This window comes from Pieris napi, chromosome 11 (assembly GCF_905475465.1).
Source record: "Pieris napi chromosome 11, ilPieNapi1.2, whole genome shotgun sequence".
Classification (NCBI taxonomy): Eukaryota; Metazoa; Arthropoda; class Insecta; order Lepidoptera; family Pieridae; genus Pieris; species Pieris napi.
Window position 1 is genome coordinate 3,190,913 of NC_062244.1, and position 27,699 is coordinate 3,218,611.

Below are 27,699 nucleotides of genomic sequence, written 5' to 3' on the forward strand. Positions count from 1 at the left end.
GTATGCAGTAACGCCCAGACCCGTCATACCCTTCCCTACTTCTCTATGAAATACGAAAATTTTAGCTCATCTAAAGGCTAAAAAATTTTTTTAGGTCACTCAGGTATATATAAGTTATCTTAAAATAGTAATAAATAGGCATCTAATTATAATTTAAAGAAGACTCATAGAGAAGTAGGGAAGGGTATGACGGGTCTGGGCGTTACTGCATACGATGTTTTGCATTTTCTGAGAAGATTTACTATGGTAATATATATATATTTTTTTACCATAGGAAAGTAGAGATTTCAACGAACTGAAAGCATACCAACTTTTTGAAAAAAGCTGAAATTTTGACGTCAGAATTTTCGATTGAAAATTAGGGTGTTTTTTCGATATTAATTCAAAATAAGGTGAAAAAATAAATATTTTTAATCAAATAAATTACAGTATATTTGGGACATAATAAGGTAAGTTTTCACCAAATTTCGTTTAAAAAAATAAACTTTTGTAAAAGATAAAAATAAAAAACCAAAAACTTGGTTTTTTGAATTTTTCACACCAATTTTGAGGTTATGTGAAAAATGTGTGAATACAAAAGTTTTAGATCTTTTTATTACCTACAACTTTGCCATTTAACTTTCTTCGATAGGACTTTTAGTTTTGCCGGAAATCGAGATAAACCGTTTTTTACCCTTAAACCTCCCCCCCCTACCCCTTCCCGACCTCAGATCGACCGTAATTTATTTTTCCTTTCATTTTGATCATATTCCCCTGCTTTTCTAATGGGTTTCATCCTACTGTAATTTTTTTCGCTTTTTATTTATTTTGAAGGCTATCTGCACTGGTCTAAGTGTACAATACCTTATTATTACATGCTTACAAATTCACGAGTTAAAATTTATATTATTTATATTATTCCGAATTTTGATGTAAATTCCTTTATTGTTCTTTTTACAAGTCTTATGATTGAAAGGATAAAAATAAAACATTTTTATTGTCGTCTTGTGATTGTATTTACTATAATTATGATAATTTATTAAACTGAATTGAGAATTGAGTGCGTTAAACTTTCTTTTAGCCGTTATTAAATATTACACTATTATTATTAATCAATACCACGTTAAATATTATATCTCAATTTTCAATTACACATATTCATTACTTGGAGTATATTGTTTTGCACACGCTAGGGCCTAACGTATATAGCACCTAGCGGCTAGGTTAGGCATTTTTATTTAGTTTTTGCTCCAAATTTTGTAACAGGCGTTTCTTTCGCTCAGTTTGAGAGAAATTTATTCTGCTTTAAAATTTAACCAGGCGCTTTTTATTGTCATTTCAAAAAATCATTAATAATATATATTATTTTAATATCGTCTATATTAGATTTAATTGTGCCTATACATTGCATAATTAGGTTCTTGTTTCAGAAAGAGTTTTCAAAGTAAAATTTTCGTTTGCAAGTTACCACCATTACCAGCCATTTAAACTGCTTGATTTAATCATATCTGAAGCTTTTTCCCCTATCATTACCGCGGGTGCGTGTGTATGCGAAGATATTGGTTCAGGAATTATACTAGAATCCACTACACGTAACCTACTTATACCATAAACTCGAAGCTCGGGGTCAACTACTGCTTGAGGATCGCCTACAGGGCCCATGCGACATGTTGCAATCTGATGGTGAAGAGTAGCTGTGAGGGTACGTACACCACATTCCCAATATTCATCTGAATTCAAGAGGAGGTCCGGACAAGTTGAAAATTGGGCTGGATGCAGTTTTGCTCCGAGCCGTTGGAAGGCCTCTGTTTCAGCTAATGTTTGGATGAATCTTATGGATGCCACGAATGTTTTGATATCCTTAGGATGTGTCAGATAATTACCGTGCATGAGTGGTGGACTCTTTGGGTTATTATCTTTTAATTCTAAGTAACCAACTGATTTTGGATGAAGTAACATTGGAAAAGCAGTCCAAGTATAAGTGGCATCGATGGGTCCGTAGGCTTTGTCAAAGAGTTCTTCCTGTATCATCATTCCTCTTCGTACAGACTTACTACCACTTGCTCCACCGTCAGATACCAAAGAGCCACCAATGCTTATGAGTTCAATATCAGGAACATTTTCAGGATCATCAGACTCAATTGTCTTGATATAACCTATAGCTTCCGCGGCTCCAGCAGTAGCTAACTCATTATTACCATATTGAATCCATTCAATTAAATTCGTTAGAGCGTTTGAGGTAATTTGGTTTTCTATTAAACTAGCTGAAGTGTTTAAAGTAAACACTAGTCCGGGAAAGGTTATATGATCATAAAGAGTTCGACCCACGGGTAGGTCTTGTACGACTGGTACTCCAACTCTTTCTAGGTTGTCTCGAGGTCCAATTCCTGATAACATAAGCAGTTGCGGAGAGGCTATAGGACCAGCTGAAAGTATAACCTCTTCCCGTGTACGAATTTTCCATGATTGCTTACGCCATGTGAACTGTACTCCGTAGGCGACTTTATCTTCATTTATAAGAATCTTTGTTGCTCTCGCTAATGGTAAAATATGCAAATTGGTTCTTTTTTTAATATTGTGCAAAAAAGCCTTTGCGGCGCTGACTCGCCTTCCAGAGTCTGTGTTTGTTTGTACATAACCAAATCCTAGTTGTTCTGGAGCATTGTAATCAGTAGTCGGTATTCCTAATATTCTTCCAGCTTCGAGAAATGCGTCTGCTAATGGTGTTCTAAAATCACACATTTCATTTATTTTAATATATCATTTAAAACTGAGCTTATTTAATTTATTTTAGTATGAAGATTAATAATCCTTTATAAACTGAATTTAATTTAATTTATTTAAAGGTTCTAACCTTTAAATGCATAAAATGTAAACTTACGTCGGCGTAAACTCTATGTTCATTTCCCCTTTACGTCCATGATACGGGGAATCTTCCAGCCCTAAAAGACTGGCTCGTTCAGATTTCTTATAATACTCCAAAACCTCATCGTAACTCCTGTAACGACAAATTAATTATATTAATTTAATGTCACAAATATATACATACTAGTACCTACATAGTTATTGATATTAGTGAAACCAGTTTCGTACGAGTACGATATTTAGAACATGCTAATATAGTGATCAAATTGTACAGAACACGAAGAATGTTAAGCTAAGTAAGATTTTGAATATCAAATTAAGCAGATAACCTAGATCTGTGATTCCCGTAGTGGGGCTCACACCTCACAGGGGACAATTTGATTGTTACTCCTTAACAATTCTGAAATGTTTAAATTTGGAATTTGAATTTCAGTTTCTTGATGTTTTTAAATTTAATTCCTAGTAATTTCTTCCTCAAACCTATAATTTAAGCAATTTAAGTGAACAATCAATTTTTTTGTATTAAAAATTATATATATTCAAGTGGGGCATGGGACAGAAAAGGTTGGGACACACTGTCCTATATGATAATACATATATAAACGATATTTTTTGGTATGTAACTAATTGTTTAATAAATAGGTATTTTTTACAAACCATCCATAATTTCCTTTAGCTGCGATACGATTCCAGTCTTGTGGTCTTCCTCTCGTGTAAATCATATAATTGATCACGCTAGATCCCCCCACCGCTCTACCCCTTGGCCAGTAACACTTCTTATTTATCATACCTTCAAAAGATTTTAGTTTTTTACTACATTAGTAAATTTTTTAATATCATAGAGTCATATCAGTAAAAAAGCAAAGCTGTTAGTTTACTTCTTGATAAGACTTGACATATCACATTAAAACTATAGCAAATGTTTTAAAATGTTCAATGCTACGAGTTCAGTAAAACTATAATAAATTCATTTGACATACCCATACAAACACCTGGTTGTGGTTCCATGTAATATGGCCACGAATATTCTGTTCTCTGAAAATAAGGGGCAATTGAAGGCAAGTCTGTGAAAAGTGATTCTGGTCTGCCTACTTCAAGAAGAAGGACTGTAGTATTAGGATTTTCGGTTAATCTGTTCGCGACGACGCAGCCAGCTGATCCTGCGCCAATGATAATGTAGTCGTATTGAGAATATGGCGCCTTTAGGTCTGAAAAAAATTGTTTACTTTACAGAAAGATTACAGAGGTCAGAAAATTTTTATTCTGTGAATATGGAAGGTAATAAGCAATATTCTTCTATCTTATCGATCTTAAATTATCGTGATTTCGCACTTTTTATTTTTCATGTATCGGTTATTATTTTAGTTTGTTTTTTGTTCCTGTTTAATTTTTTCTTAATAATTATATGTAATATGTATTTTTGCACTGCTTGCCTACTGATCTAATGCATTTTTTTTAGTAGTTGCCTCGAAGAGATGGCTCCTTTTTATTTAATTATGTTCAATTTTTATATGCACCGATGTGTTAATAATTATATATAAATAAAATAATAGTAAGTACATTCTAATTGCACACATGAAGTTTTCTTCATACTTTATATACATATATAATATATATACATACTGTTTGGTAATGGATAGTTGTCTCGGAAAATGTCGAAGATATCATTTGGTTTGTTTTCGTCATAGTTCGAGGAAACAGCTAACTTCAGAAGGTCCATAGGCTTTTGCACCAGTGTTTGGATTGGTTTTATTAGATCCATATGATTTGGTCCACTCGAAACATATAAACATTGGCAGACAATAATAATCATTGCTCCTTTTATTTTTAATGCCATTTTGATATTATGACGGCTTCTTCATATATAAAGCGTAAATAATTTAATTGCCTTTTAAATTGTGTTGTGTATTATGTTATTACGAATTGAGTTCTGTAAACGAAAACATAAAATAATATGAAAAAAAATTATAAATAACTGGGACCTTATTGTGGGATAGTTGACTATCCTTAATAAATGTATTAAAGTTATATATCATATAATTCGATGTGCGACAACTTTTAAATAAAAGTAATATTGTTAAAAATCTAGGGTTTTCAAAAAACCTAATTTATCTAATACAAAATAGTATAAACCTGAGCGTATACGCAAGGTCGTTCAGTCCACGCACTTTATGCAATAAAACCACTTGGTTAAATGTCCAACCTCTCACTGGAATAAGTTAAAATCTACTGGGGTCTACTCTTAAAATTCTGTATAATTCAGGTCATACACTAAACTTGTAATTGTGCAACTTTATACGACATTTGCAGCAATTTGTAAAATTTACTTTAATAACGGCCGGTTCAGCCTGATTTAATGCTACTTCCTATTATTTGACATGAAATGTTTTAAAATTGTTACGGAATGCATGTCTCGTTTCATGAATTTTCGTCTTATTTTTTCGAAATTAAATATTTTTCTTGTAATTTATATACTTAATGGCTGTTTTTTATGTTGTATTTCACTCGTGAGAATGTACGTGTCAAAAATTATTTTATTTTCAGTGCTTGTAAAATTATCCCTGATGATAAATTAACTTAATATTATTAAGTAATATAAAACAGTAATTCAGCTACGAAATATAATGTCCGATTAGTTATTGAGTGATTTATATGGCTGATAAAGATCTATTTTTAATTTCGATTGAATCTATGTTGTTTCTATTGAACTAAGCTAACTCTTTAGTAAATTCATTATGTAATCGTTTTATCTCTTTATGTCCGTTGACTGTTAATGGTTGATAGTACATATAAATCCCCTAAGCAGCGGTAGATAGATAAAGTATTTTATTATAAATGAGTTTTTTAAAAGTCTTTTTAACCCATCTGTCATATGCGCGCGGGCAATGGTCTATTTCCACTTTAACATTTTTTAATGGGTCACGACGTCTGTTATTTTAATCTTTAATGGATTCCTAGTAAGTTATTTATTTACTACTAGTTGGCCTGGCGATCATCGTACCGCCTAACAGTCGATTCTTTATATTTTTTTTATACTTATTCTGCTATTCGGGACACCGGTCTAGCTAGTAAGATAAAAAAAAGAAAGTTGATAATACAACAAATACATTATGTCAAAAAATAAAAATTTACCTTCCCGGAACCCCTCCACTAACATTTGAACTTTATGATATGGTATTAAAGTTCAAATTGCCTTTAAATATTATTACGAATATTTTGTATGGGAATATAGAAACGTGTTGTTTTTAGACTTTTTCACTAATTTTTTTTAATTTTTCTATCGTACTTCAAGGAATATTATAAAAAAAGGATCAGACAAATCGGTCAAGCCGTTTTCATGTTATGTCGTGACAACGGAAAACGGGTTTCATTTTTATATATATAGATAATGTTCTTTACTAGCGCCTTAATAAAAATCCACGTTTGGCATCCATATGACAGATATTGATGGAAGTATTCCTGTGTTGTTTCAGAACTTCTTTTAATGCCTAAAATAGTTCCAAGCTTGATTTACTCTTCTGTTTCAGTCACATGTCGCTTATGAATAAACGATATATGCTACCCTAGATACCTAGGTATGCAGTTAGGGACATATTCAAGAAACGTGGTATTGACAAAAACTGGTAGTTTTTTGCTGTTAGTCATAATTTTAGATATGGAGGTATTCATAAAAAACTTGTCCTAAATGAAATAGCCGTAATTTAGGACAATTTCCTTATTCTTACGCAAAAAAAAAATAAAAGGTCACATAATTTTATTGATTACAATCAAGTATACAGTATTTACAATTTTCTTAACCTACAGAGAAATAATGAAAATTATTAAAAAGAAAATCAAAACAAATTTCAAAGTTTAGTCCCTCTGGCAGTGTACCTTTAATGCTGGCAGTATTTCCTCGCTGTATTGCGATACTTATTCGTCACCGGTACTATCAACTAGGCGCCAACTTAAATCTTTAATGAGCGCACTTAAACCCCGCGCCCTAAGAGTCTCTACTCCAAAGGAAACAAAATCGAAGTTGGAGCATAGACCGATAAAAAGAAAGAAAGAAGATATTTGTGCCGTTTATTATTTTCTGCCTGCTGTGCGGCCGCCCCAGCTTTTTTGCTTGTCCGAAGGAGGTGAGACGGCGCAAACGTGTCCATACAAGTAGCATCCCATACTAAAGCCCGTCCCATTTTCCACAGGATCAACGACATCCCATCCGACCGCTTGGCATCGTCTCTTGCGATGCCAAGATAAAAAAGTTGAATGTCTTACAGTGCAGGTTTTTAGTGTAATTTTTGTACTACTCCGGATATGATTATGATAAATATAGCAACAGGGCGTGTAGTAGTAACCTTGGATATAACTACAAAGAACAGGTACCATATTTTGTTTTTATCGCAGAAATGCTTAAGAAAAAGCAACTATTGAAAGATACGCAAAGAGGGTACTTATAAAAGTCCCGACAGTATGGTTTTTGGATTAAGTCCAAAAAAAACTTCTATATTGAAGTTAAACACGAAATTGTGTTTGGTTCATTCTTTATTTCGTTACTAAAATAATTATATTTATTATTGTTTCAAAGTAGTGTATCATCATTATAACTAGCCATTCGTTCAGGTCTATCTAAGGATGTAGGCCTCCTTCAATCTCCTTCTCACTCGACCGGGTTTCCGCCTATTGCATCCATTTGCATTTGCGGCGGTCTATTGTTCTGCCGAGGTCTCTATTTAAGGGTCCATCGGCTCTTGTCCATGCGCGCTATATGGCCATTGCGGTAACAGTAAAATAGAAGTAACTTTTATGTCTGTGATGGCAATCCTCACACAGTCTAGTTTGATAAAATTTTAATATAACAATTTTAATATAAAAATATTAACCCTTTGAAAATAATAGGCCAATATCAATAACTTAACAAATATTTGTTTTTAAGCAGGCGTTATGTTTTTATAATCTTAAAGATTTTACAGTTGTTAATTTTATTCAATTACTATTTTTATTTTGCAATTTAGATTTATTTGTATACAATGTTTTATTTTAGTACATTGTGAAAAATGATTTTTTAATCTATATATATATAAGAAATTTTTTTTAAGGTCTATAACCCTGTAATGTTGGTAAGGCCACAGGAAACATAAAGATATGTTGGCGTAAAGGATAAGGTCGATTTTTATTATACATTATATATATGTATAAATAGAAAATTCATTTATAAAGGCGTTGTATAATAAAAGTAATTTTACAGAAATGGACACGATACTTCAAATATCTGTCAACATAATTTGCCTATATATGATTCTTCCAAAACTTATACCATATCTCTCTATTATCTTGATATATCATGGTTTCTGAAGAATTTGTGGACAAACACTTACATTAGAAATGGATTGTCACATCAAGTTCCCCTTGCCCAATTCGAAAAATTTCGCAAATTAATAAATATTTTTCGGTTGAGTGAGGCTTTAAATACTTAGGGCACAAAATTAAATTCTGCGGTTAGCGCTGAGGAAGAAAAATTATAATACATATATATATATTATATGTATACATATTGCCAAAAACTGCACTGTCGTTACAACGAATTATTTCTGACTAATTACATAATTTATATCATATTTTTGTACTTCAATTTAAATTATTTTTAAACATATCTGTAAAGTTTCATAATGATGACTTAATAAAAACATTTTATTCAAAAAACAAGCTGGAAAATCTTTAAATGCGATTTCCCACAATTTTTTTTCGAATTATGCACATTATTACAATTAATGTATTACTGAGGGTGCGATCCTATACATCAAACTGATAACTTTCTTTTTTGAAGTCAGAAGTCATAAAAAGGATTAAACTAAACTAAACTTATTACGGTCTCCGCGCGTGATCCACGTAGTAATCCTTCACTAGATGTGTTGATCTCGATCAATGTTGAATTCTAAGGTTGAGTTGTGCTTTGAATATTTTAATTACTATGTCCTTATACCTTCCCTATTGAGCAGTGTTGGCCTAGTGGTTTCAGCGTGAGACTCTCATCCCTGAGGTCGTAGGTTCGATCCCCGGCTGTGACCTAATAGACTTTCTTTCTATCTGCGCATTTTACATTCGCTTGAACGGTGAAGGAAATCATCGTGAGGAAACCGACATGTCTTAGACCCAAAAAGTCGATGGTGTGTGTCAGGCACTAGAGGCTGATCACCTACTTGCGTGAAAAATGATCATGAAACAGATTCAGAAATCTGAGGCCCAGACCTAAAGAGGTTGTAGCGTCATTGATTTATTTTTTTTTAACCCGTCCCTAAAACCGAGGTTGGTTAACTTCAGGAACTATTATTAAAACTTGCAAGTAGAAATTGCCAAATATTTTGGACAGTTTAAATAAAATATGAATTATTTGAATTTTTTACATGACAGTATACATAAAAGTGTAGAGTCGGGGTCGAGTGGTAATTTTTTATCAAAATGTACGAAATTCCGCTTATCATTCATCGGTGTTTGAAGAAACTATATGAATAAGTCAGAAAAAGCAGGAGAAGTGAATTAATTGTAACACGTTTTACAAGTATTTACAGGAAAGGCCACCTTTTTGTACTTGACCTAAGTTTGATCATAGCCCGAGTATGTTACTATGGTCGTACACAAAACTACAATTCTGTACCGTCTCCATGATGTTGCTGGATGCGGTGAACGGGAACGTATTTCTTACTTACCACAGCAATAAAATTATTGAATAAACAATTAATTATTCATTTATATCATCATCAGCATGAATGTCATCAGTTTGAATTATTTTGTTCTTTTTAATGAATGTAAGGAAAATGTACTTAAATAATAATATGAAACAACTATTTTGGAGGTGTTAAAACGTTTTTTATTAGTTTTTAATTATAACACATGTAGTCTTTTATGCCCTTTAAAATATACCTCCCTATTATACTACTTTATAGTTTCAATTTAAATTTATAATATCAGTCGAAATGTTTCACATTGAATATTACTTTCGAACTGCTAAAATAGTTAAATTGTTCTTATAATAAACTGTTGACAATACTATCACCGAAGTGGCAACAAATATGGAATTAGTTTTATCTACATCGCAGCATGACTACATTTTACTTTTAATTTCTAAAATAATTGGACAGCCAGTTACTTATAAATTACTAAACGATTTTTGATATCTGACGCCATACAAACAATCCAAAACAAAAACCTACATTAAATGCCATTAAAACATGCCGGCTACTAATACTACGGACTATATTCATCAATTAATGTTTAGAGAAGGCTCTAAGTTATTTTACAAAACAATAGCATTAGACGAAGATGATTTTATAATAACATGTGAATCAATTAAAAAATATAGTACAATAGATAACCTAACAGTAAAAGATACACAAAAACTTTTAATATTTGCTAATCTTAATATATATAAATTACGTGTCACGTTGTTTGTCCGCTATGGACTCCTGAACCGATTTCAACCAAATTTGCACACCGTGTGCGGTTTGATCTAACTTAAAAGATAGGATAGCTTACATCTCAATATATGCCCGCAATATTATTTGATTGCAAATTATTTGTTAATTATTTGATAGTCACAATTCTAACAGATGGCGCTGTGTTGAAAGTACCAACGTTTCACATAAGCTACAATTTAATGGCATAACCACCAAAAAAGCATGGTGATCCCCATGACTGGTATTCTCCTACCGTTTCCCTTGCCCCGTGTACGTTACGTGTACCGTTTTACTATGTAATATAACAAAAACCTTAGCCACAGCAACGCTTGGCCGGTCTGCTAGTTATTAATATTTATCTATTTTATACAAAACAAATGCATTGCTAACATTTTATTTCTAAAAATAAATTATTACACCTAATTAAATCACAGCTAAAAATATAATTATCTATAATACTATATTATCCATAATTATTAAGTTTTTCGGCCCCAATCCTGTTTAATCATATCTGATCCTTTTTCTGCAATCATAAATACAGGAGAATTTGTATGACTTGATACTATTTCTGGCATTACACTAGCGTCTATAACCCTTAATCCAGAGATACCGTGGACTCGTAGTCTATTATCAACAACGGAAGAAGGGTCGCTCTTGTCTCCCATTTTACAAGTACCACTTTGATGGTATATGGTAAATGTAAACATCTGGGCTTGGCACGCAAAATAAGCATCGCTTCCAAATGGCCCGTATTGTAGACATTCCTCAATTGGCACGTCGTACATTTTTGTCTCCAGTTTTCTCATAGACGACTGTCTTGAAATTTCTATTGCAACCTTGATTCCTTCTACGATTTTTTCTAAGTCCTCGGGGTGGTCAAAGTAATTTGGTATCAGGGTTGGTTGTACTTTTGGGTTTCGATTTTGCAACATAACTCTACCTCTTGATTTCGGGCGCATTAACATGGGGAATACCATGAACAAGTCATTTCTTCCCAAGTCTTTATATGTGTCTAGGAAAATTTCCTCGTCGAAATTAAAGTTTCGTGGTAATAACGGATCAGAATTTAATCCGCCACCGATAAAAAGAAGTTCCATATCTGGCCAAGCGGTCCCGTTAAATTTGTCTTTTAGATCCATGAATACGAGTGCTTCACACCCACCGGGTATTGATAGTGGTCCTTTATGTGTTCTCATCCACTTGAATACTAATTCTAAATGATTCAAGATGTAATCGGTAGTTATAGTGACATTTTGCTGTTTTACCATGAACTGTATGCCACCGGCAGCTATATGGTCCATTAAATTGTATCCAACAGGTAAATCTTTAACAACAGGAATTTTAAGGGATTCCAAATGGTCTTTTGGACCTATACCTGATAACATCAAGAGTTGAGGTGAATTAATGGTACCGCCAGCGACTATAACTTCCTTTTTAGCTAAAACTTTATATTTCTTTCCCCTTTTTTCAAATTCTATCCCTATAACTTTCGTATTTGTCGGATCAAAGAGAAGTTTTGTCACCAGACTGGATTTCGATACATAAAGATTATTTCTCTTGTTAATGGGATGTAAGTAAGCTCTATTTGAACTATGTCGTGTACCATTCTTCATAGACAACTGCAGAAACGAAACTGCTGACGGAGTTGCGCCGTTATAGTCTCCATATTTAAATCCTAACTCTTTAGCTCCTTTAACCCATGCTTTAGCTTTTGTAGTTCGAAAGGGTGCGTGTTCCACGTTCAAATAGCCGTCATATCCGTGATAGTCTGGATTATCGAAAGATTTTATGTTAAAACTTTCAATTTTCTTAAAATATGGCAGGACATCATCCCATCCCCAGCCTTCGTTTCCCATCGCTTGCCAGTTATCGTAGTCTTGAGGCGCACCCCTTGTATAAATCATATAATTTAATACACTAGATCCTCCAACGACCTTTCCTCGTGGCCAATGGCACTGTTGATTTTCAAATCCCGCGCAGTATCTATCAGAAGGTTTGGTTTTATAGCCCCAGTTTGCAGATGTGAACTGAAGATAGTTTGCCAGTAAAGGTATGTCCATTACGAAGTTTTCGTTATTGCCCGCTTCTAAAAGTAAAACTTTCCAATCTGGTATTTCAGTTAGGCGATTGGCAATAACACAACCCGCTGTTCCAGCACCGATAACAATAAAGTCGTATTCTGAAAGCATGATCGTTTGGTCTGGTGGTTCTTTGTCGAGCTCGTGAGAACCATCTTCGAGAAACTTTACGAGCGAGATAATTGGATTTACATTTTGTGTCTTTGTTGGAATGACAACTGTGAACAGAATCCATAGAGCTGCTCTCAGTACACGATTCCGCTGATTCATCTGAAAAAGAAAAACATATTTTTGAATATATCAAATAAGGAAACAAGGCAAGTTGCTTACTTTGAAGGTAACTATTATTTCTATATTTGAATATAAAAAGGAAGTGAAGTAACTATTTATTCCACCTTAATGCGTAAATTAATCGGAAATAAATTAAGCAAATATGGGCTTTTCCGCTATATGTTCATCTTGTGGTCAATGGAATCATTTATAAAGTGGTTTACGGATAGAGAGATAAGCATGATTAGATTTTTTTAACGCAATTGTTACTTTATATTTATTAAAAAATATTAAACATCGTAAATGCACCGATTTAAATTAGTTTTAAATTTCTTACCATATACTCTATAATATTAATTACTAATAAATAAAAATGAATCGCTAAATATCGGCTGTACCGATTCGATTTTTTTTCTTTTCATTTATTATTTCTATATTACTCTGAAAAAGGTTTGAAATATAATAGTTTTATTAAGTACTTAAGTTTTTATTTCGGAAAAGCGAACTGCAAAATGAAGATTTTATATGTTGGTAAAAAGCTACTAAAAACGTAGGCTAAGTAAAAAAAACATTAAACCGAAACGAAGCTCTCGGGGGCTGCTGTTTATGATAAATTTACCTCTTGGCATTTGTTTATTTAAAAATAAAAGTACAGGAGGACAACATCCTAGTCACGATTTTATTATAATTATAATAATTTTAATAATTTATTGACTGAGACCGACACACACGACAGCACCTCACACTACTTACGATATCTAGAATATCATATATTACATTAAAATTCTCAATTTTATACATAATAGTATCGACTTTGGTTTAGTGTCAATGGGTCTTGGAAACAAATACATACTATGTTTTTGTGTGAAATTCTCGCAAAGTCACCTTTGTTACGTTTTTGGCTGCACAATACGACGTATTTTTTTAAATTAGAAATGAAAATTATACGTAAATTTTCAATTTTAAGCTAATCACAGATCTTCAGATTGTTCTCAGTTCTTATAATGGGGCAATTAAAAATAATGCATATCAATTATTTTATTTGACCTTGTGCACTGCAGCATGTCGAAAATATATATAATTTGAACCTATTGCACCTTACACTGAAATTAACATATTATTTCACAATTGAAGCATTGGGTGCAACAAGGGCGTATGTTGTAAAATAGAGTTTCGAGAAAATTGATATTGAAAGTTTTAATGTCTTATATTATTTTAATACTTATAATTTGACTTACATTAACTTTATTATTTGTTAGTCGTATGATTTAGCAAGAATATTAAGGTATTATAACTATTTTAAAGCAATCAGAAACATCGTAATATCATCGTTTTTTTTATTGCGTTATCCGCCCTTGTTGCACCCAACTGGTAAAACACATAGGACGTTAATTTCACCATTGATTTTTATTGAAAATAAATAACAATTTGAATACTTATGTAATTATTTTAAATTAAAATGTAAGTTATTCATTTGTATTTATTACAATCACCGTTTAAATATTCAACTTTCTTAATTTTTTTTCTGGCTTTCGTGTGTTTAATCACATTTATCAAAATATTCACTAGACTGAAGGGAATCAGCTGCAACTGGCCTTTTCCAGGAGGAAAAAGTATTTCCATTGATTATCTCGTTTCAACTTGTCAGGCCCAATATTCTCTCTCAACGTTAACACTTCTTCTAAACACGACATTAAGAGGGTATCTTGCTGCGCTTTTTCACCTATTTTCCAAAATTCACAAAAAAATCTCTATGTATTTTAATCGAGGTTAATACAACATTTTTTGGAACAACACGTGGTAAAATGCTAAACCACCTTTTTATGTACCTTTTTTCCTCGTGCTGATGTGTATTCCTCACCGAAACTTATCTTTAACTTTCGAACATTTCTTTTCCACAAGTTTACATACATAACCTTCTTTTTTCCCTTATTTTGGGGGGCAAATGTTCACTCTGGCCAGCATCTGATCTTAAGTCACTTGAATCACTCGTTTCAGTAATTTTTTATATTAATAAGTTATTATGTGTTCAAATTTAAACGCACTTTTGTTATCTACGCAACAAGGGCGTAGCGCCACCTTCGAAATTAATGATTCCTACTCCATCTGGAAGCGGCTGATCGTAACGAGTTTTTGGGATACGAAACTTGATGGCTCTGTGCATGTTTTAATGTAATAACATCAAAACGGGCTTTAGGTACCGAACGCCCTTGTTGCACCCAATGCTTCAATTGCATTGTATATATTTGTCGACACTATTGTCATCCTGCAGAAGAGGGCTATTCGTGCAATCTATAATTTAAAATGTAGGGAATCTCTGAGAGATAAATTCAAGGAAATTAATATACTCACCCTTCCCTCACAATATATTTATGAAAATATTATGTACCTATGTATTCAAAGATAGTGATAAGTTTACTAGAATAAAACATACGCACAATGTTAATACTCGGAACAAACGCAGGCTGCAATTTCCCCGTACTAGACTATCTAAAGTTAGTAGTTCTTTTTTGGGAAAAAGGATACTCTTTAATACAATCCCAGAGGCTCTTTTATCTCTGCCTTTTAATAAATTTAAGAAATGTATTAAAGAAAAGCTGTGTAAAAAGGTTTACTATAAAGTTAACGATTATCTAGTTGATAAAAGGGCCTGGGACTAATACTAGACAGGCTACTTCTAATTAATTTGCGATATTTGTTTTAAAATAAGTGTTGTTTGATGATTTGCTATTTTAAAAGAATACCGAGAGTTTTTTTACGCCGGTTTTTTCTCTCGGCCTACACCCTCTGTCTTCTTTGCTGATTAGTAGGGATGTCTACAGATTCAAATTTAATGACGAGGAATAAGTGATACCTGTATCTTATGTTCCATAATAAACATATTTTATTTTTTATTTTTATAGAATTAAATTAAAAACTCATACGATAATAAAGTAGCTACATCACGGGACACAATAAAATACGTAAAAATTGTTTTATTTGTAAATATTCTGAGATTGGCCACATTACTCAAAATTAGAAATCATTTTGACTTCTCATATGTACCGCGAATAATTAAATATAGTTAAAATTTATAAATACTATTTGTTTTCAGTTCTTGCACATCACATATAGCAGATAAATTAAAACAAACAAACAAGTATAGGCACTGCATTATGAGCATACTAAAATATAAAAATAATTGAATAAATATAATCAAAAGATACATACAAAGTGACTATTAAAGTGTTAAATATCAAATATCATTTGGGAATAATTAAATATATATTAAATCAGAACATAGTCAATGACGTATTATCTTAATTTCTATTATTCAAAACGATTTAAGAAGGAATAAGAACTACATACTCGTCCGTTCTACGCCCTTGATTTGTGAACTGGTGGTGGCAGTAATTGGGGCAAAAAATTATATTAAAGACCATTATTTTCTTTTTGCTGACATGGATATGTGTATTTAAAGTTATCTCGATGATAATTTTTCCATTGTTTCTTCATATTGATTCGATTATGCAATATGAAAATACAAAAATATTTTAATAAGTTTTATAAGACTCTGTACATTTAGCGTAATGTATGTAATCGTTAATCCTTTTAAAAAAATAAAAAATAAATTATATTGAAGACCATTTTTTTTTTGCTGACATGGATATGTGTACTTTAAGTTATCTCGATGATAATTTTTCCATTGTTTCTTCATATTGATTCGATTATGCAATATGAAAATACAAAAATATTATAATAAGTTTCATTTAGCGTAATGTATGTAATCGTAAATCCTTTTGTATAATATTCTATAATGATAATAAGGGGAACGAAAGGCTGAAAAATGTTATTGCACGGGTATAAAATATTTGCGGAACGATTTAAGTTAAATAAATGAGATCTTGAGTGGACGACATGGCGTATAACAACTAACACTACTTACTTTAATGTTTTTGTTTGTAGTAATAATTTCAGTCGTTTAGATGACAAAAGTCAGCGAATACTTAAAAAAACCTAATACGTGGCTTGTAACAAAAAATGTTTCTAAGAAAACTTGTTGCATATAATATATTCAATAATTTAACAATACGAAGTTCGGAAAAGTTAAAATTCCGTGAGAAAAAGCCGGGGTAAAAAACTCTCGGTACTCTTTTAAAATAGCAAATCTTCATACAAAATGACTATGGCAAACAACACTAAACTAAACCTATCTCGATAATATAATTACAGAAAGGTCTGTGATCTCTTTAGAAATTACGGTGGGTAATTGAGTACCTATTAATTATTACCGGCCTCGTATGTACGTTATGTTTGTCTATTTTTTAGTATAAAATGCCACTTACGTGATACGCCGTGCAACTGCATGTCGGATAAAGATTGCAAGGTCGCATTATATCGGCATTGATTGCATTTTTATTTTTATATGGCAATATCAGATAATCGTGCTTAGTGTAAGATAGGTACGCAGTTAATTATGTAAATAGATAAGTTAATATTGCATCATTTTTACTAATAACAAGTCAATTAAAAAGTTACGGGCTATGAACTTCCTTGTACGTACTGTCGGGGGTTTTTTTTTATGTAATGGGAGGCAAACGGTCAGGAGGTTCACCTGATGTTAAGTGATACCGGTGTAAATGGTAGTGCGCAGCAAAAACTGCCTTAAAAAAACGCTCAGTTGTGGAACGACGGACGTCGAGGTGATACGGATGGTATTTTGTATTCTGCCTTGACGTCCGATAATGAAACTCAGCTGCAGGTATAAGTCCGAACAACTGTCGGGTTTTCTCCTGATGCCTTATTAGTTATTACGTACAATTTTCGTTGGTTTTTGCAAGGAAAGGTTAAGAAGTGTATCATTACCGTATTTGGAACTATGCATCGTTCGAATCGGTTAGTATTACTATACTAATGGAACTCTACAAATTGTATGCCAAGTACGTCCGAGCAGTGAAAGAAACACATCGTAAAATTCCTACTAGGTCTTCAGTTAGCTAGGGAATTAAAAACAAAACTATTATCTCGTTTAAATGTGGTTGTTATTTCAACGTACATTTTGCTAATTTTGGATACTCTAAAGATGTTATAATTGCTCTGAAGAGTATTATATAGTGAATATGATAATGAATAAATTTGTTAATTTTTTTTCACTTAGTAAGATTTATAGTGACGTAAATCAATTAACGTAAGCATTACGGTAAAAAATCGTTAAATTAATTAGATAGTTATTTTTTTCAATATTTTTTTTACCCAACAATTGAAACATTAAATAAAGCATTAAAGTTATTATTGTTTTAATAGCTTAACCCTTTTTTGTCTTTTTTTTTACTAAAATTATAAATTGGGTTTGATATTCTTTACTTCGTTTACATGGCACACGGCACCACTAGTTTCTTGAATACAAATTAGGTACCTACTTGGAAAAGCATGAGATATCAAGTAAAAATTAGGGGTAGGCTAAAATCAAAACTTTTTTTATAGAACAGGGGGCAAACGGGCAGGAGGCTCACCTGACGTTAGGTGATACCGCCGCCCATGGACACTCTCAATACCAGAGGGCTCGCGAGTGCGTTGCCGGCCTTTTAAGAATTGGTACGCTTTTTTCTTGAAGGACCCTCAGTTAAATTGGTTTGGAAATACTTTAGTGCGCTGCAAAAACTCCCTTAAAAACGCACAGTTGTGGAATGACGGACGTCGAGGTGATACAGGTGGAATTTCGTGTTCTGCCTTGACGTCCGATGATAAAAAAGCAACAAACAAAAAACAAAGACGAAAAAACTCGTTCCATTCAAGAAGATTGCTTTTCTTATAACACTGTCCCATCTAAATGTCATTCGAGAACTTCTCGCATTTTTTTATAGACTATGTTCAGAACTCGGTGTTTCAGTAATCTGAATGTTAAAAAAACAATTCGATATTTATAATATCGCATGCCGTGTGAGTAAACAACAATTTGTTAAAGATTTGTATAGAAAATATATCGAAATAATATTGTAGGTGACGCCTTTGAGAATCATAAACCGAAGATTAATCTAAATCTTCTGTCTCATAATGCATTGGAAAGGTTTTAATGTACTTAGGATTTTTCTTTAAAAACTTAACAGAGTTAAGCCCCTTAAGCCCCCTTAAGCCCCCCAGGGTACGGTTGAAAAATAAATCTACCTTATTTATACTTATAGCACAGAAATCTTTTTTGTTATCCCGTTGTTTACACATCAGTAATTAATAAGACTTAAATAAGATTTTATCGAAAATAAATACGAGTTTAATATTTGCAATGAAATAAGTTTTAATTATATGGCATAAAGTTATGACTAAGTGTATAGTTTTGCGAACGGATGGCGTAGTCTTGCTCTTTCGCGAATTTTGTAAACGTTTTTGACATTCATAAGCATGCCCTAAGACGCATCTAAATTGAATAAACGTATTTTGATTTTGATTCTTTGATTTTGTATAATTTCCCTACTGAACTATCGACATTAATTTTTCCTGTGCTGGGACTCTCGTACAATAGTCACCAATTAGTAAATTTGTTATACTTTTGTTTCTATTAGTGTTTAAATGTAAATATATCGATTTCTTTGCGTGATTGTATGCGATAAATCGTGTATATTCTGTGCATGTATATCTGTATATTCCCAATGAAAGTGAGTGCGACAAGCCTTCATAAAACGAGTAATACCAACCGAAGTCAACAAATAAAAACATATTATGTTAAACTAAAGCTTAAGGATTACTTCAATTTCTAGTAAAAGGAAAACAGGTAGAGTTTTGTAAATATGTAGAACACACATTTCATTAGGAAGTCCATTTTTAAGAATGTTTATTTAGAGACACAGTATAATATTATAATTTGTTAGTAGGTACCTGACATTGGAGCTCCATTTTGGATGTGTGTTATTATGTGGTACGAAAACTTAGAGACAGCATTTAAGTTACGGGGTAAGCAAATTCAATCCTTAAACCTAGATAAAATTACAGGTGCCTCCCATTATGTCGCGGGTGACCCCAAAAAATTTATAAAAATTCTGTCACAAATGTATTGACATTCTAAAAAGATAATGAATTTTATGCAACCTGTAATGTTCTTACTCTTACAAATATTTTCGGCTTCTGCATGACGTTCATTTCGTGGACATGTATTTCGTTTTAATTCAAGGATGTGAGAATTTGGGTTGTTCAGGTATTGAGGCTCGTTAACCGGAATTTGAAAACTTTCCTTTCACCTATTTTCGCAATTAACTGTTTATGTATGAAGAAAAACTACGTCATGTTAATTATTAAGTAGGTACATTTATAAAAACCACATATTTTTATTTTTAAACGAAAGTTCTAACTGTAGTTTATGTGTGAAAGGGTCAAATGGTTAATATTCAACTGTAAAAATACAAAGCATCCTTGACCTCAAAATAATAGCTTTAGGTCCACACCTCGCGTTCGAATGTACTGAACATGTATGTGTTTGCAAATAATTTAATTAATTAGCGATATAATGCAGTATTTAAAATTGAAGAATTGTCATTTAAAAAGAATTATGTTGAATAAAAACCACAAGTTTATTATTTTAAATAATAGTTAGCGCCGTTCGATGATGATTTGAAATTTAATTTGAGTTTTTTTTTAATTAATTGGAAACTCAAGTAGTCCAGTGTTTATTATGAGGCCGTCAATCTGAATAAGTGCTAACCTTCATTGTAGGTTATATTTGCGAGCAAAGGACTATTATATTTTTTGTCTTTATGGAAAAAAAAACTACAGTTTTAACTAAAGTAGTAATATGTCTTTTATAACAACGTTGACACTATTCAGCAGGAAGAAACAGTATACTGTATCATTTATGATGGGTTAATCTTAAGTAAGCTATACATTCATAGGAAAATATGTGCCTGCGTTGGTGTGTACCCGCCTAACGAAGATGTATGACGCTCGATCAAGGAAACGCAAATTGTTAGGTTTTTTGCGGTAACTACTCTTAACTAGCACCGGACATGTTTTATGAACAATGCGCTTTTCCCTCGGTCCTAAGTGTGCCATTATTAGTACTTCCCATGAACAGAAAATGTTGAATATTTTTACAATCGTAGATAATTTGGTAATATAACTAGACAGAATTAGATTATCGGTAGATGTTTGCATTAGGAGCAGACATTTGCATTATTGTAAGTCTAATTTATTAAAATACGTACGGACTCAAATTGTTTTAAGAAATCTGTAAATATCATAATTAAGTTCTGATATAAAAAAAAATTAAGTTCTTTGAACCTCATGTCTATCTTTTGTTTTAGTGTATTTTACAATATTATGTATGGTGAGTAAAGAAAGTTTCATAATCTGATGTTAGAATAGCTTTACAATATTTTGGACTTAATTTGATACATCATTGTATTTGGCTAGTAGGTGATCGTCCTTTGCGTAACAAGTCGTCTATTTAAGGTCGTGGACGCCCTTATCGTGTTTTCCTTTATTGATCGCGAATACCAATCATGCCGAATAAAAAATTTTGATTCACAGCTGGGGTTCAAATCCACAACCTGAGGGTTGAGACTAACCTCTTTACATTAACTGTGGACGCACATTTGTTATTTACACTGATGAATTGAGGAATATGTTTATTAAGGACGGCTATATATATTATATATAAATTTAAATAATAAAATGGTTGGCTTTTAACATTAAGTAGTTTTAATTAGTAAAATGCTTTTTGATTGTCAAAGTCATTTAAGATAATTTAAAATATGACTTGTCATTCATCATTTAAAATTAGATAAAATTTCGAATGTTTCTTCATATGTTGCAATTAATTTAAGATAAAATCCGATGTTTTGTGAGTAGAATATCAGACAGGACTAATTTGTTAAGCTGTTTCGGTCTTAGTTAAGAGTAATTTTTCAATTAAATATATATTTTTAGTTCTTTATAGGACACATGATACTGGATTTTTTCTGGACAAAGACTAATTTAATGCGTTGAAATTGTTTTTATTTGAATAATAATATCACACGACATCAAACTGCAAGATTTAAAGTTCAGAATTCCAACTCGACATTTTTTAGTTTTTCACTTTATACACTTAAGTAATAAAATCTTAATACAATTAAGATTTTATTACTTGACTTAACTTCTGATTTAAAATCCCTATATTATATTTGCATATATTTCTTCAACAATTATATTAAACTCTGCTTTAAGGCTTTACTATTGGGCATAATTTATTAAAATTTTATATGATTTTAAAAATAACTTATTATTACTACGAAATATTCGCCTCACTAGTAATTTTTTCTTAATTAAATATTTAAACACAGTTGAATAAATCACGCACTGCTCACTTATTAAAATACCACTTACAATTGTAAATTCGTAAATAAAATTCCTTTGTATTCACAACACAAACTAAAGTCTACGACAGGATGAGTTCCAGCCCACTGCGGTAATGTTGTCATGGACAACGATACTATATGTTTTATTAAAAGGCATACGCCGGTGATACTATCACGTTCAAGTTTACGACGCTTATTGACGGATAATACAGACAACACTGTAGGTCTTTGGATCTACCACGAGGTTGACGTGTTACACAGATTAAAGGTTGTCCGCAGAGACATGAAAAATCACATTCTGTATGAACTATTTAATGATTTAGCATCTGTCACTTTTCACCACAGCGCAGCGTAGACAATTAGACAGAAAGAGACGAAAGAGTGCTGATTTTTGATTTTGATTTACGTATAAACGTTCTTGAAAATCATGTCTGAATAGTAAAGGTGAACTCTGACTCTTAGCGGAAGTTCATGAAATTACTGACATATCTGATGATCATTGCATGGTATCCAAGGTAACGGCGACTTAAAAATATCAAGACGGAATCAATTTTGAGTACTTCCTAAATTTCATCATATAAACTTGTGACGCACGGCTTTGCTCGACCGAAAGGATCGTTATAATAAAAAATATTTTTTTTAAATATTATTGGAGGTGAAGGTAATATTGCATTCTTCTTTTGTTTATGCCGACCGAAGCCAGTTATTGCTTCTTCTTTAGTGTTCTTTATTAGTGAAGGTCGTGATGGTGTTGCATAGCTTCCTCCATTCCTCCATTCCTCCCAGCGAGTATGGGATCGGCCTGGGAGTCTCGTGTTTTCCCGTCTACCGGTCACCATAACCTTCTCCAAGTTATCGGGACCTCTTCGTGCTATATTTCCAAAGAAGCTCAGGATCCTTTTGTAACACTGAAGAGAGAAAGACTAGATGTAGCGTAGATACATCTGTCCCTGTACCCAAAGTCAAACCATTTCACTATTAGCCCCACATTTTCCTCTTCAAGCCTAATAAAGGAAAAATGACTGCATTGTTTTAAAAGGTGTATATCAAATATTTTTTTGTGTTGCGTAATGTAATGAAGATCTCTTGACATTGCAATTGTGGTAATTATGATAATTTGTTTACAATTCCGGGTAAATGAATTATTACAAGTATGAATCGTAATTACCATTGTGGACCTTTGATAAAGTGACACGAGGAAATGGGGTTAACCCACCCAGGTATAGGCAACGATAATGCTGAAGTAGAGACTGTAGAGTTTATGCAACACATTTTGGGATACGGACCTTGGTGGCGTACGTACGTTATTAGTGATTGTGTTTTCTTACATAATATTAAGTAAATCGAGAAATGTACGGAAAATTTTCGTGACTTAATAAATAAAATGTCAATTATTCTATACCTTAAACTGTTTATTAAAAAATGTCGCAGCCAATTAGCTTAATTAGCCGTTCAATTAACAGCCTAGCGTTTTAGAAAGCCTGAAAGATATTCAGCTGTAGCGTTTGTAGCAACATTTAATAAACTGGCTGGCTAATGCTTAGGTCATTCGTATGATAGAGTGACCATGTGGCAGATATAAAAAAGATGAAACTGATATAAAAAATATTTCTTTAAAAATTAAATTGCTTGAGTCAGTCGCAACTAAATTTACATTATTATTGTCACTTCACTCTTCCATTGTATTTGTTGTTTTTCATTAAACTTTGGAAATGTTGGGGTTTGCCGACGCCATATTGACAGTTTGAAGTGTTTCGTTTCGAGTTTGAGAGTGGCATAAAGTGTAACTAAATTTAAATTAACAGTCAACACGCTAGGCAAGTAATAAAACGTCATCTGCCTAGCTATTTGATCAACTGGCTGAATATCTTTAAGACAGCTAGTTAAACGGCGCTGTTTAGTTAAGAGGCTAGGCTGTTGATTGAACGACTAATTCAGCTGGTTGGCTGCGACATAAACATCATATCAAAACAAAGTTTTTAAGGAAAGTTGTTTACACTTGAGTCATTTCCTGATATACTAGCAGTACTTATAGAATCAACTTTTTATGTTAGACAAAAGGAATATTTCAAGTGCAGCAGAAAAATAAGCGTTGTTTTTATAGGCTCGGTTTTATTAGATTCTTTAAGTCGCTGTTGCTATTCTTTCCCGACTCGAATTCTTCACGAATTCCATAGAATGAATGGTTCTCATCCAGAACTTGATATTGTCGCGACATCTACAGTCTGCGCTTACAAATCACTGTGATGACGTCATACCCTGATACGCGTGAACGAAGTTCCAGCTGCTAAGGATATATCGGGCCGGCCAGTCAGGTTAGACTGGTCGCGGATCACTCACACTGTACACCATCTTTCCACAATATATTCGGTAGTATATCAAGCTCTGGCTCTGGAAGCTATAGTCGGCTGATCAAATTAAAAGAAACCGTAGTGAATCACCTGGATACCTAATCTGTGGAAGTATCTTTAAATATGTAATGTATTCATCATCTTCTTTTTTTAGAATTACTACTACGTACGTACTATACGTATATTTATTGTTTGTAAATCGTATATCTGCCGTAATTCGAATATATCTAATACATTAGGTTAAAACTTAAACTGTAGAAAATTTTATTACATGCCGTTTTTTAGCTTTTTGTTGAAATCTATAGTCACCTTTAAACTGTTTTGATAAGATTCATAAACGAGAGCGTAAACCATCGCTGCCGTCTGTAGAACTCATATGTTTTTGACGTACGAGAGCACTTAAGCAATTAAGTCTTGATTTTGATTATCAGTTGTGTTAACTCAAACACATTTTATATTACCTTTATGTCTGATAAGTACATTCTAAAAAAAATATGCGAGCGAAGTATGACACGATCGTAGCAAGTGATCCGTGGTCTCTGCTTAACTCATCAAAAACTCTCTTGTTTTTACCTAGAGTGAACTACGTAAACAACGAGTTAATATACTACAAATAAAAAAAACAACATTGGCGATTGAACATTTTCGGTCTGAGCCTCGGAGATGTGTATTTTTTTCGTGATCATTTGTTTTTTATAATAGGCAAGTAGGTGATCAGCCTTCTGTGCTGCCACTTTGAGCATTTGGATTTAATGCCGGTTTCCATACGATGTTTTCCTTCATCGTACGAGCGAGTGTGAAATGCGCACGTAGAAAGTCCATTTGTGCGAGAATTTAGAACCCCGGCTGTGGTTCTAAGAGTCGTACGCTGAAGCACTTTTGTTTTCGTGGGAATGCGTTACGCATACCCTACCGCGGCACTTGTGGTGAAGGGTTATGTGGGACTCGCTGCTGTGCATATCCACTAAAACTCCACAACGCCACCAGCTATCTCCCGAGGGACACGGTAACAGCGTAGCCTTGTACGCATCCCGTCACGCCATCAGCCAGTCCTCGCCGTGTAGCACGCCCAGTAGAGGCCTCTCCTTTCCATTTCCCATGCTAGGCAATCCTTTAGAGTATGGAGCGTGTCATCAACAACGCTGGCGTTAAATTTGTAGCAGGTTGGTTCCTCCTCACACCCGAATGTGTAAATAGCTGCCGAAACAGCCGTGTCTGTTCGAGGCCCCACTGACTTTTCACCCATTTCTCGATCTAATACTCGCCGCTCGCACCATCCAGTTCCTTATTGTTTGGTTGTATTGAGCAATTTTCGACACCCACTGGTAAAGATAGAGGGGTGTTATTCTATAAGCCGGCACCACGCTGAAGCCACTAGGCTGACACTGCTCTTAATAAAAAAGGTGTTCGTCCTACTCTACATCTTTTAAATTCAGGGTTTGTTTACTTTTATATGTCTTATCTGATATTGATAAATCCCTTTATTTTCAGGTAAGTTGATGGTTCCCGTTGCAGTAATTACGTGAGTTACTTAGTTCCACGAAACTAATGTTTGGTCATACTTAAAATAAACAAATGTTACGCATTTCTAATTCATGATTTTTCGAGCGTGCAAAATCTTAATGGATGACGGAAGAAAATACTTTATTACTTATATTAAAAAAGTTCTCCAATAAAATTGAGTCTTGGGCAGGTAGTGTCTTCCATTTGACATTCTTGTGATAAATAATTTCACTACAGTTGCATGAGGACAGTTTCAGTTTTTAAAAAAAATCTGTAATTTATTAAAATATTATTTTATATTTATTTTATTCGATAGTTTTCTATTTTTTATTATTTTATTTTATATTATTCGATAGTCTTTAATTAGGATCAAATGCGAGAAGCTAAATTAAGTCATAAACTAAACTATATTAGCATTTTTAGCATCTAAATGTTAGGAAAAATGACCAATATGTCTTAAATTTATTATCTCTAAAACATTGCCGTGTTTGCTCAGTTTATTAGCTAATGCATTAAAATTTTGTATTTCTAAGTAAGAATTTGTCGGCGCTCTAAGAATAGGTCAATGAAAATAAACTTGGGAGACCTAACCTATCTGAACTCTGTGACTTTGATATAGATTCCGATTCTGATTAGAACCGGATCGATAATGTGTTTCGTCGTTAGATGACGACTAAATTATTGGAATACCCACATTGTAAAATTTCTATTATTGAATGTTAGCATTCAAAATAGGTAACAGGGTAACTATTTAATTCCTCGACTTAGGGTCCTTCAAGAAATGCGTACCAATACTAAAAAAGTCGGCAACGCATTGAGAGTGTCAATGGGCGGTATCACTTAACATCTATAATAACAATTTATAATAAGTATCTTTGAAGTATATATTATTATTTATTATGTTAATACAGGCGATTCGTTTACCAAAATATTACATGCGTGTGTAAGCTAGGTCAAGTATTTTCAAACAAGAGGATCAAGGATTGCGTAATTATTATTTAATAATGCGCACTAATTCTATTTACAAGAGACCTTCGTTAACTTCCTGTCCTATTGGTAGACGCATTTTCGTGATTTTCATCCGGTCAAGGGAAGTTTATAAGATATTTTTGAAGTGAAACTTTTTTTACGGATGAAACGCAATAATAATAATTTTAGCGTCACGAAGATGTGCAGAGTTTTTGTCGAAGAAAAGGGAGACAGCGATTGAGACCGATTGAGAGAGAGTGAGAAAGGGCGACCGTAGCATGAAGCTAATAGCCGTGAAGCGAGAGTAGGGAGCAAGCAAGTGAGAAAGATCGAGAGAGAGAGTGAGTTCAAGCGAACGTCGCATCACGCACAGTGCCATGGAGCGAGGTGGGAGAGAGCTATAGTGAGAAAGATTGAGAGAGAGTTTAAAACTTTTAACTTTAACTTAGTTTTAGATTGTATAAATTAGATTAGATTTGTATAAACATGAACAAGACTTAAAAATTTGTTTGCCAAAAATGTTTCACTTCTGATATAATGTGTACTTTGTACGCACGCATTTTTTGTTTTTGTAATATTTTGGCTAGGTATTTATTATATATGAATTGTGAATAAGTAGGTACGTATAGAAATATATGCTTGAGCAAAACGAATTGGTATTTTTTTAGGCTTATGTATATACAGTGTAAACTTTATATAACGACACTCAACTGTGCTTATTTTGACGTTACAGAGAGTTGTCGTTAATTGGAAAGAAGATCTATCTGTATATAAAAAAAGTTTATTTCAGATTAGTGTTAGTAATTACATAAAAAACACAAACGCTTTTGCTGTACCAGCAAATATCTTATATCTTATCGGATTTCTCAGAAAGTTAAGCGACGACGAAGCAATAAAGCGACAATAGAACGTACACAGCTCCGCAGTTTTAACTAATTTCGGCAAC

General features: G+C 32.9%; 3 protein-coding genes and 1 long non-coding RNA gene across 6 annotated transcripts in view; 2 read left to right on the forward strand and 2 right to left on the reverse strand.

The window, feature by feature from the left end:
• The window catches only part of LOC125053519 (flotillin-2), a 177,631-nt gene that overhangs the window by 12,616 nt on the left and 137,316 nt on the right, over nt 1-27,699 (forward strand). The gene's annotated exons all lie outside the window — the stretch shown is intronic.
• Nucleotides 892-5,081, reverse strand: LOC125053513 (glucose dehydrogenase [FAD, quinone]-like). Of its 2 annotated transcripts, none has more exons than XM_047654881.1 (6): nt 4,979-5,081; nt 4,468-4,782; nt 3,825-4,052; nt 3,502-3,634; nt 2,861-2,977; nt 892-2,707 (listed from the first exon to the last, which is right to left on the reverse strand). In XM_047654881.1, exons 2-6 carry the CDS (start codon nt 4,679-4,681, stop codon nt 1,453-1,455), a joined length of 1,947 nt encoding a protein of 648 aa, XP_047510837.1. In that variant the 5' UTR covers nt 4,682-4,782; nt 4,979-5,081; the 3' UTR covers nt 892-1,452. The 2 variants fall into 2 exon arrangements, with proteins under 2 accessions (XP_047510837.1, XP_047510838.1); XM_047654882.1 differs by having other exon boundaries at nt 4,468-4,774; nt 4,978-5,081.
• Nucleotides 10,443-22,144, reverse strand: LOC125053515 (glucose dehydrogenase [FAD, quinone]-like). Its single transcript, XM_047654886.1, has 2 exons — nt 21,959-22,144; nt 10,443-12,628 (listed from the first exon to the last, which is right to left on the reverse strand). Exon 2 carries the CDS (start codon nt 12,626-12,628, stop codon nt 10,757-10,759), a length of 1,872 nt encoding a protein of 623 aa, XP_047510842.1. The 5' UTR covers nt 21,959-22,144; the 3' UTR covers nt 10,443-10,756.
• Nucleotides 23,706-27,406, forward strand: LOC125053525. 2 transcript variants are annotated; one of them, XR_007117592.1, is made up of 3 exons: nt 23,706-24,406; nt 25,773-25,803; nt 26,943-27,406. It is a non-coding gene; the product is annotated as an uncharacterized LOC125053525 (long non-coding RNA). The 2 variants fall into 2 exon arrangements; XR_007117591.1 differs by lacking the exon at nt 26,943-27,406 and having other exon boundaries at nt 25,773-25,866.

Bases quoted from the DNA above. Each gene is read 5' to 3' on its own strand.
- LOC125053515 (XM_047654886.1), bottom strand. From the start codon at position 12,628: ATGAATCAGCGGAATCGTGTACTGAGAGCAGCTCTATGGATTCTGTTC.
- LOC125053513 (XM_047654881.1), bottom strand. From the start codon at position 4,681: ATGGCATTAAAAATAAAAGGAGCAATGATTATTATTGTCTGCCAATGT. The intron at 3,635-3,824 runs GTATGTCAAATG...AATCTTTTGAAG, and splicing joins ACAACCAGGTGTTTGTATGG to GTATGATAAATAAGAAGTGT. The intron at 2,978-3,501 runs GTTTGTAAAAAA...TTGTCGTTACAG, and splicing joins GCTAAAGGAAATTATGGATG to GAGTTACGATGAGGTTTTGG.